This window comes from Trichoderma virens (genome assembly GCF_000170995.1).
Source record: "Trichoderma virens Gv29-8 chromosome Unknown TRIVIscaffold_84, whole genome shotgun sequence".
Taxonomy (NCBI): domain Eukaryota; kingdom Fungi; phylum Ascomycota; class Sordariomycetes; order Hypocreales; family Hypocreaceae; genus Trichoderma; species Trichoderma virens.
Genome location: NW_014013665.1, coordinates 72,921 through 87,379, shown reverse-complemented (window position 1 = coordinate 87,379; position 14,459 = coordinate 72,921). Strand labels below are relative to the sequence as shown.

The window sequence follows — 14,459 nt, the reverse complement described above, 5'->3', positions numbered from 1 at the left end:
GTGGTGGTAGACGGCATGTCCATGTCCATGCCCATATCCATGCTCATCGCTGTGTATCGTCTCAGGAAAGAAGAGGCCTTTGCCTGGTGGAGATGAGAGAGAAATAAAGAGTGAAACCAAGAAGCTGGTCTCGAACTCAACGGAAAAAGTTGATGTTGATGTTGCTGAGACAAAACAAAGAAGTACCGCACGCGAGCTGAGAGACGTCGGGTGGCATTTATAGGGCCAGCGAACGCACTGATCGCCTATCACGGATGGAAACACAGCGTGAAAGGGGCGCCTGATGCACAAATTCAGGGCGAAGAGGCACTGGAGGCACTGCGGGAAGCACTGATGGCAGAGGTGCCACCTGCTGAAATCTTGGCAGCTGCCACCTGGATTCCCATCGTAGCGAGTGGAATTGGCCTCAATGGCCTCGCAGATGGAAAGAAACAGAAAATTTTGGCTGGTCCAGCGCGTCTGAGAGCATTTGAGCAAGTTTTTCGAAAAAGTGGTGAGATACAACAGACGAGCTGGCTTGGCGAGAAGGAGCTCGTGCAGATTCTGCATGTAAACAATTGGACGATGCATGTGACAGACGGGCTTCTAGTTGATTTCCAGATGGCTTCTATTCCGTGGATGTTTACATCCAATTGGATGCTTATTTTTTAGTGCCTTAACCCTGCCAATCGTCTAGTACAAGTAGCATCTCTCCACCGCTTCTTTTGATCTCGCTCCTTTGTGCTGCCCAAGATTTGATCAGCCGACAATTCCTTAGACATGGATGTCACCATCTGTGCGTGGGAAAACAGCTACAGCAACGGCAAATCCAACGTCTGAAATGCATCAATTTATCCGTTACGAGGTACCAACTGCCTAATCTTGCCAGACAGAAGCTCGGTCATGACACCAACACGTTCCCAACGCCTCGTGCCACCATCCACAGAAAAAAAGAAAAAAAGAAAAAAAGAAGAAAAAGAGAAAAGAGAGACTGGTTGTGAGACAATTTGTCCTCCATGTTCCTTTTCGCATCCAACATCAGCATCGCCTTTTCTCTTCGAAAGCCGGTCAGTTTGTCACTGCTGTTCCTAGCTTGACTTGGAACCCGAACCGCGGCCGAAGCCTGAATTTGAGCTTGAGCTGGAACTTGATGAAGATGAATTCTTCACATGGTTGTCGGCAGATTCAAGAGGCCGAACAGGAGCCACGTCAAGCTCTGCAACGTCGTTTGTCCGAGATGGAGGGACGTAGACCGTCGGCTCGAGAATGATGTGTCGTGAAGCTGGCGATTCTGAACGCCGAGACTCGGATGAGCTTGGACCAGCCTCGTTGGGAGTTATGGCATCGATAATGGCCGCCCCTTGCTCAGCCCCTGATATCGCCACTGGGGCGGCAATGGGCGTTGTTGCAACGACAGCCTCTGGTAAGACGCTCAAGTTGCCGGCGTCTCCTTGTTGGTGCGAGATTCTGTCACAGTCAGTATTCGCAAAGAATGCCGAAAAGGGCTGAGACAAAGAATATCGCTTGGAACTCACTGCTGTGGAGGAGTAGCAGGCCGTTGATTCTCTCCATGAGACGCGGCACTCGATGCCTGACTGGAAAAGCAGCAGCCCATTTTGGGAAAATAGGGGGGGCCGGCGATGAACAGCACTCGGATCTTGGATGTGAGGCTTTCGAAATAGGGTGTAGATTTTCGCAAAAAAAAAAGCAGATACGGGGGAAAATTTCGATTTTCCTTCTATTTCTCCTTTGGAAAAGAAGAAAAAAAAAAGGTTGACGGTTCGGCAGGTGAGCAAGCAGGCAAGACAAACAACGGCGACTTGTACCACTCCAACGCTGGCAGCTGTCATGGCCTGGTGACGCTCTATTGACAGACGCTTGTGTCTATTTGCGCTAAGTACACATCTTTTACTCTTTTCCTTGACAGAATCTTTTCATCTGATTCAGGGTACACTTGCACAGAAGCACAGCAGACGCAATTGGTAGCGCTGATTTTGTTTCACCTGCTGAGGTGAATGACTGGCTAAGTTTAATTGACTTGTATCTTTGGTCATGGGATGATATCTGATGGCAGAGTATCTCCCGAACCATACCTTGACCCCTAAAATATATGAAATATCACAAAATCGGGATAGACCTAAGTCTTTTTCGGCTGCTTGGAGTTATGAGGCTCGTCAATGCCTTCTCCATCGTCGTCCCCATCGGCAGAGGAAGCATTGCCCCCATTCTCTGCAGCCTCGCGGGCTCCAGAACCAGCTTCTTGTGGAGAGCTCGTGCCGCCTTGTGCCCGCGAGGACTCGCCGATCCAAAGCGCAACTTGGAGCCGGTTCTCGTCGTCCGCGGTCCAAGCACTCCCGACATCAGTTTCAGTATCTTTGGTGAAGCTTTCATTAGCTATTCTTTTCATTCTATTGCTTCAAAGTTTTGGGGAAGATTCTGCTTGCTTACATTGATGGCTGCTTCGTCTACTTCGATGACTTTTCTTCTTCTTTTTGTGGTGACTAGACCTCCTGACGACCTTCTTCTTTTTCTTCTTCTGACTTCTTCTTCGAGATTCAGCGTCCTCGCGATGCCTGTCCCGGAGTTCAGTTGGAGGATTCACATTCATCGAAACAGAGACGATGGTCTCGCAATGCTGAGGGCACCTAGGCTGGCATCGAGGCTGAGGCTGCTCGATTGGCTCCCGAACCAAGACCGTTTCGTCACCTCGAGTGGCATAATAAAATTCATACTGAACTGGGACACACCTGGGCTGGCTAAACACGCTCAACATAAGTATTTACACTGCAGTTAAAATAGCTGATGGATAATTCTTATTCTCTTTAAAAGATACGTACGATCTTGAATGCCGCCGCCGCCGTCGCGGGGGCTCAGGGGCAGAAAAACACGAACCCATGTCGGTGACTACGAGTGAAGAAACCCTTCGCAAAGCTGCCGTTAGATTGGAGTAGAAACCATTATTTATCAGGCACAATGGGAGCAGTGGCTACTTTGGAGCCCTATATATTCCACTTTTCCTTAAGGTTTACTTTATGAGCGGCAGCTCGTCACCGAAAGTTTCCCAAGGAGGAGGTTCTCAATCACGGTGTTTTCTTCTCTTTAATTCATGTCGATTGGTCTATTCATCTGGAGGCTGAAGCCTTGAACATGTGTAAACGATGTTGTTTAGATGAGAGCAACAGCGCATACTGCAATAAATTGTGTTTTGCTGCAGTCATCTCATCTCTACACGACTACCGAAACTGTGATCAAAAGCAAATGTGCCGCTTGGATCCGTTTTTTGTCTTCCAACTCTCCTTGAATTACCTTTATCTCGGTACTATCAAATGGGGCCCTCCACTCGGGCCTTTTCTATAGTTTGTTGAGTCCCGTCAAGCCTTGTGGTTCGGGCTTATAGATTGGCTTTCGACCCCTTAATACCTAGCTGTTTACTTATAGGTACCTAGCCAGCACCCCAGCGACTGAGGTGAGTTCCGAATGGAGTAACAAGTATAATGAAGATCTTTTATCATCGTTACTTAAATAGATATTACACAGTTCCTGGCGTATCTGCTACTATCGCTAGTTTCTGCTACGATCTACATATTCCTCTAATGTCTGCTATTATTACTACCGGGGCTGCTTTAAATTTAAGAACGGGATGCTGAATAGCGAACGTGGGGTGCTGAATAGTCACTCCCAAGAAATGGCACATCAATACATCATCAAATGAAAAGGTGTAATTCACTACGAAATCTGCATGAACTCGGACCGCATATAGGACTAATAAGTCATGAACAAGACGCAGGTGAATAAACGATTGCAAGAAAAGAAAACACATATATTTGCTCGCAAAATTCCGATCACGGCCCCCATCTAAGAGTAGATGCTACATGCTACATGCTAAAACAAGGTTCCATGTTTCTATAAAGTTTGTCGCCCTAACCTACCAACGCCAAACGGCAGTGTATAAATTCATGATTCCAATCAGAACGGGGGGAAAGAGGGGGGGAAGAGAAAGAATGTAGAATATATCAACGCGAAGATGCAACCTCCTTTTTGGCCAAACATACACACACACACACACAAATGCTGCAAAGACGCTAGGCTAAGCAAATGCTCCCACGGCTGCCATGAGCGCTGCGCCGGCCACGACTGAAAAGTAGGCCTGGACGCGCTTCTTGCCCTTCAAAACGCGATAGCTCTTCTCCGTCAAGAAGTCCTCAGCCAGGAGCTGCACAAGGCCCGCATAGAGCAACAAGCCCGACGAGATGGCGTTTGTGACGCCCACGACCACTAGTCCCGTGGCGCTGCTGGGATCCCATTTCCGTTGCAGAACAAGCCCGATTGCCTGGCCGATGGGCGTCGTGGTTCCGTAGGCGAGGACCATGAGCCAGGGGCGGATAGATCCCTTGGGGAACTGGATAGCCGCGATACGGCTCCCCAAGGCCATGCCCTCAAACGACTGGTGGAAGCTGATGGCGACTAAGAAGACGACAAAGGCCGGGCCAGTAGCAACAGAGATGGCCATTCCTATGAAGACGCTGTGGAACAGGATGCCGGCTTCCAGCAACAGACACTGCAGCATCCGACGCTTCTGCTCCTCGGGAGACTGAATCTGGTTCCCATCTGGGCCCTCGCCGCCACGTCGCACATTGGGCTTCACAAGCGAAGAGTAGGCGCCATTTTGGGCACTCCCGCCAGGAGGGGCAGGATCGAGTTCCGCCAGATCCAGATCCAGGTCGGATTCTCGGTCATCGTCGTCTGCAGACCTTCGCCGCTGCAGCGCCGGGCTCGACTCGGGCAAGGGTGAAGCGCCTGCAATGAGCCCCTCTGCCGCCTCCAAGTGATCGAGAGAGATGTCCGCCGGTCGTCGAGCCGTCACATGTCCGCGCCTGCCAGACAACCCCTCGCCGGCCATCTGTAGCTCTTGCGCATCGCCCTCAGCTTCGTCGTTCTCGTCCCAGAAATCGTGCGTATGCGAATGCGAGTGGCCCGCGCCTCGAGCGGTCAGGTAAGATTCGACTCCCACGACGACAATGGCGGAGACCATGGCGATGAGCCCTGGGAAAGGAGTGTATCCCTGGCTGAAGAAGTATGGCAGACATGGGTCGGTCAGGGATGAGAAGGCGGTCGGCAGCAGGTGCACAAATGCCGTGGCGAGAAGAACGCCGGTGCCAATATGCTGGCAATAGAAGATGATTGTCTTTTGTCGATGCCCCGTCGTTGCTCGCCGTGATAGCAGTGGAAAGCCGCAACCTATGGCGCAAAGCCCTGGATTAGCAAACTGCTATTTGAGTCTTCACCCTCCTTAATCTGCCATCCTGCGAACAGCCTTACCGAGTGTGCTCAGGACGAGAATCAGGAGCAGCGCAAAGATATGCGCGGCCGTGTCATACCATCCCGAGTTGTGCCCGCCGCACTGCGGTCTCTCGCCCTCGTCTCGTCGTCGTTGGAGTTCGGCGTGGAGCAGGCTCGATGGAATTGACGCCCAGGCGTCTGCACAAGAGAAACAATGTCACGTCAGCTCTTGCTACGCACTACGCGAGTCTGCAGCCAAACAGGAGCTTCCGCTTACCTCTCGCCATCACCGCATCGGCGCCATCCATATCGAGTGTCTCGCTTGGCCTTGGCAGTCCGACACGCTGGGCATTGGGCAAAGGCTGATGATGCCCAGGAGTCAATCTCTAGTGTGCAGGTAGCTCTAAAGCGAACGCCTTGCGCAATTCACCTGGTGCATCAAAGGAGCCAGATCATGAATACCTGTAGGGAGTACGAGGTCGGAGGGTTTAATTTGGTATGGATGACAATAGAAGCACCCTTCGCGCCTAATCCTCGGCTGAGGCTCAACACGCGCGTTCCAAGCCGTGAGCTCCGGACAGCAAATAATATGGACGCCACTGAGCACTGACACAAGCAACGAATGGCTTCTAAAATAAGAGGGGGGAGACTAGCAACGCCAAGTAAACGTGCTGTCAGCTCACTCATCTATTTGGGGGTCTCATGCTCAACTATCGTCTTGGTATTGCATCTTGGCCGCTGCTTTATTCAATATTCCCCAGTTCCTCATTGATGCATACGTCATTGTACCTGTAGCCAATGCCGGCGAGTCACTTAATAATACGGACAGGATCTCCCCGAGCCAAGTCCGTACAGTAATAGCTGACCTCGATCGATATACATGAACTCTTGTAAATGAGCAGTTATATTGCATTGATTGCACCTCAGCATCTCTAAGACACCACTGCTATACTACCTGTACAATAAGTATCATAGACAATACCAGGCATCGCAATGTCAACCATCGGCATCTTCCCCGCCTCTGGGGGTCTCGGCACCAGCACTTACACCCACCTCCTCAAAGCCGTGCCCGCCTCCAACGTCGTCCTCATCAGCCGTTACCCGGACAAGACTCCCCAGATCTACAAGGACCAAGGCGTCCGTCTCCGCCAGGCCTCGTTCGAATCATCGCCCGCAGACCTCGAGGCCGCCTTCCGAGACATCTCCATCCTGTTCCTCATCTCCTACCCCAGCCACGTCCACGAGTACCGCTCAGGATTGCACATTCCAGCCCTCGACGCCGCCCACAGAGCAGGCGTCAAGCATGTCTTTTACTCGTCCCTCGCCTTTGCCCTGCCCGACAAGAGCACCACGCTGGCAGAGGTCATGGGCGCCCACCTCGACACGGAGGCCCATCTGCGGAAACTCGCCGACCAGGATCCCAGCTTCTCGTGGACCGCCATCAGGGAAGGTCTTTATCACGAATCATTCCCCATTTACACCGCCTTCTTGGACCCAAAGGACGCCGCCACCACCGAGATTCGCATTCCCCACGACGGCTCCGGCCCCGGCATAAGCTGGGCTAAGCGTGACGAGCTGGGCGAGGCATCAGCAAACCTGATTGCCCAGTGCTACCAAGACCCAGCTGGCTTCTCCTGGAAGAACAAGCTCGTGGTTCTGACAGGCCCTCGAGAATGGTCTCTTGCTGATACCGTCAAGTTGCTTTCTACCGTGGCGGGTAGAGAGCTGACCATCCGCCCCGTCACAGTGGATGAGTATACCGCCCAGCCGCAGGTTGCCGCAAAGTTTGGATGCAACTCTCTCTCGCGGACATGGGCAACTGCGTGGGATGCCATTCGCGTGGGAGAAACCTCATATGTGTCGTCATCTCTGGAGCAGCTGTTGGGGCGGCGACCTGAAGAGTTTGATGTTACCATCAAGAACCTCTACGGTTCACCCGCTGAGAAATAGCCAAGGCAAAATATAGGCATCTGCTATTATAATACTGTTATATAGTTCCTACCATTACCATTACTACAAGATATACTTAGGATCCGAAAAATATATATCTACCTACGTATGCCTGTAGATATACCTAACCACTGTACAAACAGAGTAGGCACCTGGACATGTTGATAGCTCCCAAGTCCTGATGAACCTCCATGAGATGCTGGGCACTGCTAGGCTAGGCAACTGACTTGGTGTTACTGGTTCATCTCATCATTTACTCCCCCAGATTGCAACCAGTCAAAATACCCTCCATGCCATTTGTGATTTGTCAAAAATTTCCCATTTAATCTCCAGTACACCCAACATGCATTGGTTCTAAATAAAATCCGTGACTATCCCCAAGGACACCGGGCACTTATCGATCAAGAACAGCAAACTAAAAAACAGAAACATGCTAGCAAACACAAACGAAAAGGATGTGACACACCCCAAACACAGTCAAAGCTCATAGGGTATCAATGCATTAAAACCAGATCTCCTGGTAGTAATGTGGCTGTAGTCCAGCACCGCAAAGATTTCCGTCTTCCAGTCATCTCGCGTGTGAAACTCAATTGGCGCCGGCTGCGCAAGGATGTCTGCCATATCCAGTCCATTTGGTACAAATGTCAAAACACCTCCTCATTTGCCAGGTAGGCCCCCTAAACAAAGAATACATACAAGGATATCAATCACTTTCACGGCGCAACTGTTTCGCAAATAAACGCCCCTGAGAAGAAAGAATAACAAACCTTGTCCGACAACATGAGAGAGCGACGGTATCGACGAGAAAAAAAAAGAAAAAAGAAGACTGAGAGTGCAAAAAGGAAGAAGAAATCCGCATACTGTGTGCTGCAACCCAGGTTCCATCATGGGTGGTTCGTGAGTGGGGTAAAGTGGCGATGAGGGGGGGGAAAACCCCGAGTCCAATGTTTCCAAGTAAGATGCAAAGGTGCAAAATCGAAAAGCGAAATAGCGATTGAAGGCCGGCATCAAAGCATGTTCTCAAAGGCTGCTTAAAAAGGGCAAGGATATCATCAAATAGCAAGAATAACGTAAACATTGCATAAAAAAGGCCAGAATCATCGCTGAAATGACTTGTTTCGGGCCAAGACCGATTGTCAATGGCAGTACTAGTACTTGGTATCATGACACTGGGGCCAGCAGAAGTACTGGCTCCCAATAAAAGAAAGAAAATCAATCAATCAGCCCGTTTAGTAGGCGGCGGCGGTGTTGGAGCCTTCGCTGGTGGCAACGGCCACCAAAGCTTCGAGTCGTCTCAACGAATCAGGGTTATTTGAGCGTTCCTGTTGTTGACGCTGTTGCTGCTGCTGTTGCTGTTGCTGCTGCATTTGCTGCTGTTGGAGCGGCTGCTGCTGATGGTAATGCTGCTGCTGTTGATGCTCTTGAGACTCTCGTGCCGGAAAACCAGCAAAGCCATTGAAGTTGGGGTGCACCATCCGATCAACATGGGGGTTCCGCATGTCTTGAGGCGATTGGTGCCATCCATGGCCTCTTGGTTCCCTAGCAAGGGTAGGAGCAGACATAGTATGCTGGTGAAAGGATCGACCCGGTGTGGCCGAAGGTTGGACCTGGTGGCTTGGCCTTGACTGCTCTTCAAATCGGACCGTTGGTGGGTTCAGGCGTGCCTGGTCAACCTTGTTTTGGACCGCTTTGTGGACTTCAGATGCCCATATTCCGGCACTGTCGCGAGGAGGAGTCTTGTGTCCTATGTCAAGACGACCCAAACCGCGCTGCAAGCTGACGTCATACATGTTGAGGTTGCGCCTCTCGTCAGCTTGAATGGCCTCCATCACTGGGGGTCGAAGGGCAGGTTCAGAGTCAACAGTCATTGGGGATGCGTTACGCCTCGGGGGCGAGGCTGAACGAGGGAGAGGGTCAAAAGACTCGATGCCAGGAAGGCGAAGGTTGGACTGGGGGCCTGTTGGATTCGCAATAGGCGGCGGGGGATTTGGCCGCACGGACTGGCTGAGAGCGGCGTTCAGCTGGGCAGTACTGCCGAAGCTACGGCTATCAGGATGCCAGGTTCGCCGCCGCCATGCCTCCTCGCCTGTGCTCGCAATGGACTCTCTTCTGCCAGAAAACACAGAAGGCGAAACGGTTGGTGACGAAACCATATTCGCATTTGGAGGTTGAAAGGCTGCAGCATGGGAGCTGTTCATGAGGTGGGGCCCAACGGTCGAGCGACCCGGAGGCTGAACCTGGCTGAACTGGAATGGGTTGGCGCCTGACGGAACGCTCAACCGACGGCCAGGAGTCCGAGATCCCACGACGTACATGCTCTGAGATCGCGAGTGAGAGTGTGACGCTGGAGACGCCACACTAGAGCCCCATCGCGGGCTGCTTTGGGCGGTTGAGAAAGTGGCAGACGTCGGGGTGCTGAAATCTCCGGGTGACTGAGGTCGATAGGAAAAGGTGCTGTCGGTGCTGCTGCGGTAGGATTCCATAGACAGCCTGGAGCGGGGATCAGCTGCCATGACAAGAGGGGGAGGCCGTCGACGAGGATCATTTTGAGGGCTGTAGGCCGATGCCACAGACGCGATGCTGGAGATGCTGGAGGTTGAGAGAGACTTGGAATGTCCTCGAACAGGACCGCCAGCGCTGCCACCAGTGGACGCTCTCGCCCTGTTACCGGCTTGACGAACCCTATCGGTCCTAATCTGCCGTTGAAATCTCGAACCAGTAGCCGCAAGAGAGTCGATGGGGATATCTTCATTGACGTGGACAGTTTGAGCGTGTTGTCTCAGGTTATCCAACCTGGAGAACCGCCTGGAGCAGTGGCATTGAAAAGGTCGCTCTCCGGTGTGTTTTCTAGCATCTCGTTAGCCAAACTTGCAATCAGGAAAGGGGAACGTCGGTGGGTTCATCGACAGACATACCGTATATGTCTAGCCAAGTGCTCGCTCCGTGTGAAGCTCAGGTTACATGGTGGATAGTCGGTGCAGTAGAAGCGCTGAGACTTCTTCTTCTTATTTGACCTTGATCCATCCGCATTCACGCTCTCGCCATCGGAGCCAACACCATCATCGACCATGTCTCCATCCGAGTCGTCCATATCTACGTCCAGCGAGTTTCGGTTGGGCGATTTGGTAGAATGCTGTGAGCCGTCGTGGTGCAGGGCGTCCTCGGGAGACTCAGCAACGGGCGTCACTTGGGGAAATGGACTCGGCGGCAAAGGCCTCTGGCTGGCCATATTGATGCTGCTAAAGGTAGCTCGGGTTGGCGTCTTGCCATCGTCGGGCGAGAGTGCGGGCTGTAGCTGAGACTGCGGTGCTGTGCTGGGACGAGGAGACGAGTTTTTCGGTGACATGATGTCCTGCCTGGAAATTTCCGCTGCGAGTGGGGTGTTGACGGGGCGAAACGCAGCCGCCATGATGGGCGCAGCGAGGCGACCAGGCGGTGGTGATGGCGAGTGGTATCGGCAGACTTGCGAGCCGTCAACTCGGCAGTGTCGTGCAAGTCGGAAGAGGAGGAGGTTTGCGAGAGGAGTGATGCAACGCAGACCGATTACGCAAGAGAGCAGGGTAGAACAAGGTGGCGCTTGTCACTGCCTGCACGTAGAGAACTTGGACGGTGCTCCCAAAGCAAGGCTGTGATGCAGACAGAGACAGAGAGGCTCTCCGATATGGATGAAACCGACCGAGAAAAAAAGACGAGATTAGCAGCTTGGCAGACGACTTCCCGTGGTGACAGGCGGCGAAGGATCGAAACAAGATTCCACGAAGCTGCTTGCTGGAGCTGGAGTTGCAGATGCTGGGCCAAGGCAACGGGCAAGAAGGCTGAAGTAGGGCCGAGGGGGAGGGGAAAAGATGGTGGGGATGTTTGAGGTCAGCAAGGGAGGCGGAGGCGGAAGGTCAGGAAGGACAAGGGGGCAACTAAGGTAAGGTTGCAAGGGCGGCCAGAAAGCTTGTGCTTGTAACTTTGGGCTTTCGGGGTAGCAAAAGGCAAAGAGCTGCGAGATGCTCGTCCTGGGCCTTGGGGAATGGATTGATGACCAATAGAGGCAAGGTAGTGGCTGCGTGAGACGATTCCTAGTAGAATAGCGCCTCAACTTTCCAGGTACGGCCGGCGAGGGCGAGTACCAGTGCGGCGAGCGCCAGGTACTGGAGTAGTGGCTGCTAGCACCGGCAGTGACCTGCTGAGGGCGCGCTGGGTACTTTGCCGCTAGCCGACAGCATCGAACCTGGTGCCTCTTGGTCTGTTGCCTGAGGCGTCGCTGGTTGCGGCCGTGGGATGGGGTGGGCAATCAGGTTGCCAGTGCTAAGGATCTAGCGCTGGGCCATGCTGGGCCATGCACCTCCGCTAGCAGCAACGGTGGCCAGGTTCGGACCAGCCCTGGCCACTGAGCAGAGGCCCTGCGACCCTCGTTGCGGCCGTGCCATTGGACGATCGCCAGGATCAGAATCGGAAACCAGACGACAGCTGAGCGAGCCAGAGCAGCGACCGACAGCAGCAGCAGCAGCATCGACGAGCCCAGTACTAGCAGCAGTAGCAGCAGCAGGGGGTCGCCGGACCCTGCGATCGGTGACACAACGATGCGTGCCTGGTGGGCTAGTGCTGGACTGGATGGTCTACTGTAACTAGAGAGTGTCTGTCTGTCGCTAAAGCACTTCCATTCATGATTTGAGATTTCAAAAGCCGTTTGTTGATGGGCATCCATCCATACTCGTACTCGTACTGTACTCAACCCGAAGGCACAACCCATACTGTCCTGGCTTGCTGGCTTGCTGGCTTGCTGACTTACTGACCTACCCCTCGGATAGATTCCTCAACACGACGGACGGACGAAGCAAAGACAGACGCCCTGAGCTTGCCGATGGCGAAATCGAACAAGCAGGGGCACCGTGTGGCGATGTCTGTCTCTGGCTCGCTCGCCTTTTGCTCCCCCAGACCAGACGGCGCGACCCTCGGTGGAGTCCGGATCCGGATTGGCAGGGCAGGGCGCCAACCAAGCTCGTAGCGATGGCACACATTTATTGACCAAGGTCCGGAAGGGCTGCTGTTTATCTTCATTCTCGCATTCGAGCCGTATGCACCCGGTATACGGTACCTGCCGGGCCAAGATGGTGCATCATCTGCTGAGGTACACTCTGCATCCTTCCAACCTACCAGGAGACACCTAGCTGAAGACAGTTTGGTCTGTGTATGTTCGAAACGGACTTGGCGAGAACAAAGACAAAAGGCAATCTGGCAGCGAGTGGCTGGGTGCTCTCATCAGGTAGCCTGTACCTGGGGATACCTGAACTGGGCCCAAGGCACCATACCTTTGCTCTAAGCTGCCACATCAGAACCTAGACTCATACAAGCACGTAGTATGCCCATGCCCATAGGTGCTCGTGCTGTCGCTGCTGCGCAGTTGGGGCTTGGCTTCGTCTCTCCTCTTCGGGAAGGACGGAATCCCTGTCTGAGGCGCAAACTGCAGACAGATCGCAGCGCGCTACGGGCGGGCAGCAGAGAATGCGTATTCATGTGACACCCGGCAGCGCGCTGCGACTCGCCCACGGCGGTACGAGTACTCATACCTCTGGGCAAGGTAGTCGTAATGCGAGCTCCGTACCCTGCGACTCTGATACGAGCGTTGGCTCGCTACCTGCTCGACTTGTCTACTCGTGCTTGTCCGAGAAGCTTTGAAACACACCAAGGATGACGAGAGGGCAGCGCAGCGTCACAGCTGGCCTTAACCGGGGGATCCGCCGGAGCTGGCGGACGCGATACTTTGCGCGCATCATACTTTTGCCGTCTCAGTAAATAAGCTCGAGGCGGGGAAGTGGGAAAATGGCATGCCAAAGGCGACAAGACAGCAAAAGTCAACTGTCGATAGTATGGCGCCTAGGAAGCATCCAGAGTAGTTGGCATGCCACACAAAGTTTGGCTGCTGCGTGTTCCGCGGGCATGGCGAGAGGCCACGCAGGCGCCTAAAAAAAGATGCAAAAAGTCAACGTGAAGGCCAAGTACCTCGACACTAGAGAGGCCGAGCAAGGGTACTTGGGGTGCTAGTGGCAGCGACTGACGTAGTCGAGAGGGGCCGACGTAAGGTACAGGTCATCTGCGCACACCTTAGCGTGCGCGGCCCAGGTACATTGACGGCAATCCAGTGGGCAAGCCTCCTGCTGAAAGATGGCGTGGGCCCAGCGGCATGGCTAGCGGACGCCCGCTATCCAGGGCCCTCTCAAAAGGGCGTCTTGTCCCTCCTCCAGCCTTTTTTTCTTAGGTTGCTCTGTGCTCCATCTTACGGCGCTATATTGTACTGTATTGTGTTGTGTTGTACTGTACTCGTACTCATACCCATACCTCTCACCGGACGACGGCATGATGATGAGACAGACAGAGTGCAGAACCTAGGTACCTTAGTAGATTGATGCAGCAGTGCAGTTCAATTCTGCATTCCTGAATCTGGCAGGTACCCAAGGTACTTGCTTGTACTTGGTACTAACCTCACCTGGGCATCCGTATGTCCCTGCCTGGTAACTGTTACTGCTGCGACTTGAATGCTTGCCAAATGTATTCACTGCACTGTCCATCTGTACTCGTACCTCAACGTTACCTCACTCAGGCCCGTGACAAAGCCAAGGTACTAGGCAGGTACTGCACTTACTCGTGCAAAACCCAACCGTGATGTGATTTGGCTGATTGTGTGGTCCATTACCGCCCAAATGCCCGACAGCACGCATTGATACGGAGCAGAAGCGGAACCCCCAGCCCCTACAGTACATACCTGTACACCAGCCCCTACACCAGCAACCAGCATGACTTGTACCTGGAGCCCGTCTTATGCACCCGAGAGTCATTCACAGAAGAAAAAAAGCAAAACAAAAAACACAAAACAAAAACAAAAGAAAAAGAAAAGAGAAAAAAGTGGCCGCTGGTAGTGCAAACCTTCTCTGCCCTTGGGAGACATTCAAAAAAAACTTGGACGCTTCCAATACCCCACATGGGCTCGATGCCTACGCTAAAAGGGCCTCAGTAGCACTAGCCAGCCTCTTTAGCTAGTCCGTGGGCGCCTAACCATGGCTTGGGTGCCCACAATTGCGCAGCATGCAAGTGATGTATCGGTTTTGGACGACATTCGACAGTGGTCGAGTTTCCCTTTTGAATTTCTCATGTACGTGCACGGCGGCGGCGCAAGGGAGAAGCGTAATTCTTTTTTGCTCGGAGGAATGAAATGCATTGAAATGATTGCCTGCCTGGACGCTCCCCCGTATGTGGACGGATAC

The 14,459-nt window shown here is 53.0% G+C and overlaps 5 protein-coding genes across 5 annotated transcripts; 1 reads left to right on the top strand and 4 right to left on the bottom strand.

Moving 5' to 3' along the window:
- Positions 1–1,067: 1,067 nt before the first annotated feature.
- On the bottom strand, positions 1,068–1,594 carry TRIVIDRAFT_224937 (uncharacterized protein; the record flags this gene model as incomplete). The annotated part of the gene is made up of 2 exons (XM_014097797.1): positions 1,068–1,446; positions 1,515–1,594. The coding sequence occupies 2 exons, from the start codon at positions 1,592–1,594 to the stop codon at positions 1,068–1,070; spliced, it is 459 nt and encodes a 152-aa protein (XP_013953272.1).
- A 522-nt stretch (positions 1,595–2,116) lies between these two features.
- On the bottom strand, positions 2,117–2,875 carry TRIVIDRAFT_203815 (uncharacterized protein; the record flags this gene model as incomplete). Its single annotated transcript, XM_014097796.1, has 4 exons — positions 2,117–2,373; positions 2,428–2,552; positions 2,727–2,735; positions 2,817–2,875. 4 exons carry the CDS (start codon positions 2,873–2,875, stop codon positions 2,117–2,119), a joined length of 450 nt encoding a protein of 149 aa, XP_013953271.1.
- A 1,191-nt stretch (positions 2,876–4,066) lies between these two features.
- On the bottom strand, positions 4,067–5,567 carry TRIVIDRAFT_69759 (uncharacterized protein; the record flags this gene model as incomplete). Its single annotated transcript, XM_014097795.1, has 3 exons — positions 4,067–5,217; positions 5,299–5,457; positions 5,537–5,567. 3 exons carry the CDS (start codon positions 5,565–5,567, stop codon positions 4,067–4,069), a joined length of 1,341 nt encoding a protein of 446 aa, XP_013953270.1.
- A 571-nt stretch (positions 5,568–6,138) lies between these two features.
- Positions 6,139–7,317, top strand: TRIVIDRAFT_216556 (uncharacterized protein; the record flags this gene model as incomplete). Its single annotated transcript, XM_014097794.1, has 1 exon — positions 6,139–7,317. The coding sequence occupies one exon, from the start codon at positions 6,253–6,255 to the stop codon at positions 7,207–7,209; it is 957 nt and encodes a 318-aa protein (XP_013953269.1).
- A 1,121-nt stretch (positions 7,318–8,438) lies between these two features.
- On the bottom strand, positions 8,439–10,618 carry TRIVIDRAFT_50650 (uncharacterized protein; the record flags this gene model as incomplete). The annotated part of the gene is made up of 2 exons (XM_014097793.1): positions 8,439–10,056; positions 10,125–10,618. 2 exons carry the CDS (start codon positions 10,616–10,618, stop codon positions 8,439–8,441), a joined length of 2,112 nt encoding a protein of 703 aa, XP_013953268.1.
- Positions 10,619–14,459: the final 3,841 nt, after the last annotated feature.